Below are 6,671 nucleotides of genomic sequence, written 5' to 3' on the forward strand. Positions count from 1 at the left end.
ATCACACACAAATTCAAGTGGAAACCTAGTAGGATTTTGATATATGGTAGTCATCTTACTTTTGTTATTTCATGTAGGACAATCCACATGATTCGAACATAAGGCCCCGTTCACTTCATCTTATTTTTGCTGAACTGAAATTATTTTTACTGAACATTATTATATAAATTTTATACAGTACACCTGCGATGTCATATCACATGACAACTGATCCGACTATACTTGGATCCGACCCGAGTTGCACACCTTGGCTTATGATGGATGAGTCTACCAACAAGAGTTTTCTACTTTCGGTGAGGCTCAAACTCGAGACCTCCCTTAAGACATCAAGCTGCTTACCACTTGAGCTAATTCTTGTTGGTTAACAAGTTGGAATATGAGTTGATGATTAATTTGATTGTCTAGTAAAGTGGTAGTAATTGCATAATAAAGGAAAACCATGGTAGCAATAAATAGGTGCTCAAAATTCCATCGAGCAGTAGCTGACTCCCAGACATTGGGACGATGAGGCTTAATGAGGTTACAAATTTAAGTGAGTGCTCAAAAGCAACACTTATTTCCAATGTAATTTATTTTACGGACAACTTTCCTTATTTATTTCAATGTTTCTTAGCTTGCTAATATGGAGTACATTAGTACATTATACATCTAATAATTTTAATTAGTAACTTTATAATCTTAGTGACTAATGACCCACTTTGGCTTAAAAGAAATGGGCAGAAAGCGGAAAGAAATCAAAGCACTTAATCACAAACTTTTCAATTTATAAATAGTTGTTTCACCAATACATGCTTCATTCCAAGGTCAAAAGATTCACAAATTTTCTTTTGATTGTTGAAGTTTGAAGGACCAGCTTAGACTACATCACTAACAATAATTATAAATTGTGTTCTTCAAGTAATCAACACTAAGAAATGAAATAAACTCCCATCCAATATATTTATATGTGACTCATACTCGAATTTCTTTGATAACTTATCCTTTTACTATATAATGTAATAATTTATCAATAACATGCATTACTGAACTCGCGCAAACAAACACTTATGCAACTTTGAAAATCTCCTACAAACAAGAGTTGTTGTACTAAAAAATGAGAAAGCCCTAATTTATCATGATACTTTTCTTACAAAAATTAATAATTAATCAAGATTTTGAAATAACACTGGGATAATATTTTCATCTATGTACAATTTAAGATTTAAATTGAGATTTTAGTTAAGTAAAAATAATGTACTACAAAATACTCCATATTAAGATTATTAACTTATTTCAAAAAAAAAAAAGATTATTAACTAAAGAGTAGTACTTGGGTTTTTTTTTTTTTCAATTAGTTTTATTTTACTATTGGAAAATAAAAAAAAAAATAAAAAAAAAAAAAAAACACCATGGTAAAAAATGATATAGTGACACGTGTAAGTGGAAGATAGCCAGAAAACAAACAAATGACAGCAGTTTCCCAGGTGCGGCGTTCGGCGGAAAATTGAAGTGAAAGAAGACCTCTAAATCAAACTTAGTACACTTCTATTTTTATATTCACTACCCATATCATGCCCTTAAACTAAACTACACCACCATTATTTAATTAATCCAATCTTACATCATTATCTCACATTAATAATACTACTAATTGTACTACTTGCTATTACAAAGTATACTCAACGGTCAATCACTCACTCACTCAGTCCAACCCCATTTTTTATATTTTATGCATTACTTAATTATTACTCCACTGGCTTCATATTATTATCTCTTTGTTTTATTAATACCATACTTCATAAATCAATAACTCGATGATTATTTGTCAGTTTGTTCAAAATACCAGTATTCAAAAGACTGATATAAAATAATAGACAATCGTTACATTACGCCTCAAAAATAAATACCCACCAGATCCTGTCTCATAAGAAAAGATGTACACATTCAAACCAAACCTGATCTAAGACGAAACCTTTTAGAGTGATATAAAGATTTAGAAAAAAACTATAGTTTCACAAATTATAATTTATACAAAACCATTACCAAATGTTTCCATAGAACCCTACATTAAGGGACCCTCTAATAATAGTGTAATACCATACTTTTTCTTCATATATATCCCCCTCTTATTATGACCCAACCCCACTTCTTAAGCTACTAATTAGTAGTTGTAGTACTAGTACATACATAATCACACCAAACCCCCTTATTTTTGCACCATTTCCTAGTACACCCGTGTGCTTAAAACCCTCTTCAAAAATAAAATCTTCTTAGAAAACTCTCTTTTTTCCTTACTTAAAAATTGCTTCTTTTTCTTCTTCTTCTCCTCAAGTGAGTATGGCAGCAGGGGCAGGATCTCCTTGTGGAGCATGCAAGTTCTTAAGGCGAAAATGCGCATCCGATTGCATTTTCGCCCCGTATTTTTGTTCCGAGCAAGGACCGGCTCGTTTCGCTGCCATACATAAAGTGTTTGGAGCTAGCAATGTGTCTAAACTCCTTTTGCATCTCCCAGTGCATGACCGTTGCGAGGCTGTTGTTACCATTGCTTATGAAGCCCAAGCCCGGATCCGTGACCCGGTTTACGGTTGTGTTGCTCACATCTTTGCTTTGCAACAACAGGTAAATAATAAGCTAAGAATTTATGTTTATCATCATATAACACCCACAAATACTTGGTTTCTTTTTCTTGAGTAAAGTATAAAACTTCTCACTTTGTTTTCCTTCTTTTATGTCCAAAATTTATGGGTTTTTTTTTTCCTTCTCACAATATCTCTATTAGTAGCAATGTAATATAAATATGGGTTTTTTTTTTAATAAGTAAATGATTAATTATTGGATAATTAATAATCATGTTAATTCAACATTTTGAAAGAGAAATCAGAGTTTTCTTATATCTATTTTGGTATTAATTTCTAAAATAATCGTAGAAAGTAATGCATTTTCAGAATATGTAAACAAATTCACTTCATATTCCCTAGTCTTAAATAATAAATTTCCTTGTCTAAAAATTTGATCATAATTCTACAAAAATTACACATGCATTTTACATAAAAAATTACTCCGTAATTTCAATATATAAATTCATGTATAAACATATCATAATGGTCACACTATAGTTAATGTTAAAGGACCAACTCAAACTAAAGCTTAAGCTAATGGTTGAGGCCCAGGAATATGCTTTATACTCTATCAACCCCTATAACGGACTCGATTTGAAATTCGAAAACCCAAGTTATGTATGAGTATACTCGCACTTAAAAATTTTGAAGATTTTAGTTTTATATATACATTCATGTAATCATGTATTGAATCTCATTGTTTTTTTGGGAATAATAGGTTGCATATTTACAAGCACAACTTGTACAAGTGAAGACACAACTAGCCAACAATTTAGTAGATAACAGAAACAACAACATGGAAAACCAATGGACAACAGCAACAGCAACAGCAGCAATACAAGGGAATAACTGTCACAATTATCCAACAATTCAAACATCAGTTTTTCAAACACAAAGCTGCCCAACAACAACAACAACAAGAGTTGACAACAATAATATTGACAATAATTATAGTTATATGAATAATAATAATAATAGTACTAGTAATAATAACAATAATCCAATATCACCACAAAGTTCATTAGACTCAATTGACCAACAAAATGTTGGTCATGATCATCAAGGAATGATGATAATGGCAATGCAAGACTATGGTGGTGTAATTTCGGCGAAATCCGAGGGTATTATTGGAAAGAAAAGATCCCATAATGACATGGGTGAGCTTCAAGAACTGGCCCTTAGGATGATGAGGAATTAGTTTTTTTTTTTTTTAATTTATTTCTTGTCTTTTTTTATTTTTATAAAAAAATAGAGAGGAAAAAAAAGAAATATATAAGGGTGGTGGTTTATGACTCTAATCCCACAAATGATTGTAAATATAGGGGATTGTCAGAGGAGCTAATTTTAGTACTTAGTATAAAAAAAAATGTGTTTGGCATATTATAAAATGAGGCAATACCCAAATTTGAGGCATTTTGTTTTTTATTTTGTTTTTTAGTTGGACTATTATTTTGTTTTTAATATATATACTATTAATTGATCAACTACGGTCAGATTTTATTAATTAATATTAATAGGCTAATGAAAATGTTCATTATGCTATCAATCTTGTTTAGTTGTTCTATAGCTTCATTATGGTATTGTTATCGTCTTATCTACCAACTCTAATTAATTGAGTGTCAGAGTAATTTCATAATACGATAACGAATGAAAATTTTCTTTTTTTTATAGCAAACATAATATGATACGAAGTATTATATACATATATTCTGCTCTATGCATCCGAGAAAACAAAGACAATTTAAATTTAAATGTATGATAAATGTTATATTATCGACCTCCTATCTTTGTTACATCCACCATGCACCTTTTCATCTCTAAAGATCCTTTTCCCAAACCATTAAATATTGCTTAACCACCTCTCTTTAGAACAAGTCTACAAGTTCATCTTAACTTTGTCGTCCACAATGACTTCCAATACATACAACACTAGGTAATTTACTTACACTACAATTTGGTTGTCCTCCAATATTAAGGATACATTAGGTAATTTACTTCCACAATTTGGTTGTCCTCCAATATTAAGGATACATTATTTAGTCTACCAACCAAAAACATGAAAACACTTGTAATAAGACAATAAATAATAACCAACGTTACAAGCTAAAGCATGCAACACATGCATGGGTCAAATAATATTAGAAGAGGGGATTTTAGTATATATGGCCCTAAAAAGCTCTTAATAAATAATTAAATTTCCCTATTTTCTCGTGTGATTCGAAATATATCTTATCAATCAATAGCATAATATTAATATATATCCTTGTATTACTTACCCATTTCCTAAGAAACTTCCCACGATGCATGATATGCATATTGCATAATATAAAGAATTTATATTTGTCAATGGTGCAATTTTTTAAAAATAAAAACCATACTTCATCCGTTCTTTATAATTGTAACACACACTTTATCATGATCGATATTTAAAAAATATAGGCCTTACATGATATAGTACACTTAAATGGGGTTAAGAGGTTATTATTAGGAGTATTTTAAGTGAGTCATAAAGTTTATATAAAGGTAAATAGTATAATTTTCACCATAAAAACCATTCTTTTATTGTATGTTATTGTAACTATTGTGACATTTCCATTTTACAAAAGTGCTTTAACTACTCTATATAAAAAAACGGAGGAAGTGCATGATTAAGTTTATGGGTTTTTTTTTTTTTTGATAAAAAGTTTATGGTATTTAAGTAATTTAACCAAATAACAAGAGTACTACTATATAAATTTATATTTACCAATGAAAAACTATAGCAAGTCCAGTACAGTATCACAGGACAAATTTGTAGTACAGTAGTAGACTAGTAGTAAGTAGTAACCAACTCATACTATGAAGTATTTAGCTAATTAGCTATTTGAATCCTATCTTGTCCTATGTGCTCATAATTAACAATTTTTCAGACATAAATAGTGCTATTAATTTTACATATTTTTTTATTCAAAAGCTAGTGCCTTTTTATAAGGGTTCATTCTAAGAGGTGCTAGTTGATTTCTTTTGTGAGTTTACTCAAACTAATTACGTACCTCCAATGTGATTACTTCGTAAGTAAAATTCCAAATAAAGATATAGTGATTCCACGACAGTCGATTTGACACCTTGAGTGTTCAAACCGGTGAAGATGTGCTCCCCTAGCCTCATAAATCATAACATTCATTCCATTTCACCATATTTTTGTAAGATCAAAATCGTCTCTTGTAGCTTTTCACTATTAATGTAATCATAATTCCGAAAGAGGCACAAACCTGAATCAAAATCATTCTCGGGGCTTTACAAACTTATTGTTAGGTTTGTTATGGACCTTAATCACCTTATGGTTTCAAATCAACTTATATGATCAAGACATTGCCTCACACATTCAGTTCAATTTTAGAAGAAAAAAAATCGAAATTGGTCCAAAAGCGTGAGTTATTACCTTCATTTTTCGGATATTTTTTACTTTTTAATTAAGACCCTAACAATAAATTAGGGTGCTTTTCATAAAACCCATGACACTCAAGATGACCATTAGGGCAGTTAATTGGATCCCTCCACTTTGCCTCTAAATTGTCATTGACCCGTTTGCGCACATGTTGATCTCATTCATTAACTCAAGGTCACTGAAGGCATTTATCTCTAAAAATTATTTATGTTGTTGAGTTTTAATCACTACATTAACTATTAATGTCGATGAGCTTTATACATGGATAGATTATCCAACGGGAAGATATTAATTATATATTTCTCAAAATAGAGTTAATATATATAATTGGATGGTGAAAAAGTTTATAAAATTGCCTCATTATAAAGTGAGAAGAAGGGAGGTTCTATAATGATTGCTTCTAATAACTAATTAACCAAAGCAATTAGTATAGTTAATTAATCACACGTATGTCCATTGAGATACGTTTAACCCATCCGTGTCCTTTTTCCAAATCGCAAGTCCAACATAGTAGCTGTCCATAATACTATATTACTTGTGTATATTAGCAAGCCCGAAAAGTTTTTTCTTAGAAACATTTTTATATATTCATAAAAATTAAATATAATATATTAGTGTCCACGTACGAGTTTAAATGATGACATTAC

At 30.4% G+C, this 6,671-nt stretch overlaps 1 protein-coding gene across 1 annotated transcript; it reads left to right on the forward strand.

Annotated features, from left to right (window-relative positions):
* The first annotated feature begins 2,202 nt into the window (after nt 1–2,202).
* On the forward strand, nt 2,203–4,214 carry LOC145591254 (LOB domain-containing protein 16-like). Its single transcript, XM_081647664.1, has 2 exons — nt 2,203–2,598; nt 3,316–4,214. Exons 1-2 carry the CDS (start codon nt 2,317–2,319, stop codon nt 3,793–3,795), a joined length of 762 nt encoding a protein of 253 aa, XP_081503790.1. The 5' UTR covers nt 2,203–2,316; the 3' UTR covers nt 3,796–4,214.
* Nucleotides 4,215–6,671: the final 2,457 nt, after the last annotated feature.

This window comes from Chenopodium album, chromosome 2 (genome assembly GCF_948465745.1).
Source record: "Chenopodium album chromosome 2, dcCheAlbu1.1, whole genome shotgun sequence".
Taxonomy (NCBI): Eukaryota; Viridiplantae; Streptophyta; class Magnoliopsida; order Caryophyllales; family Amaranthaceae; genus Chenopodium; species Chenopodium album.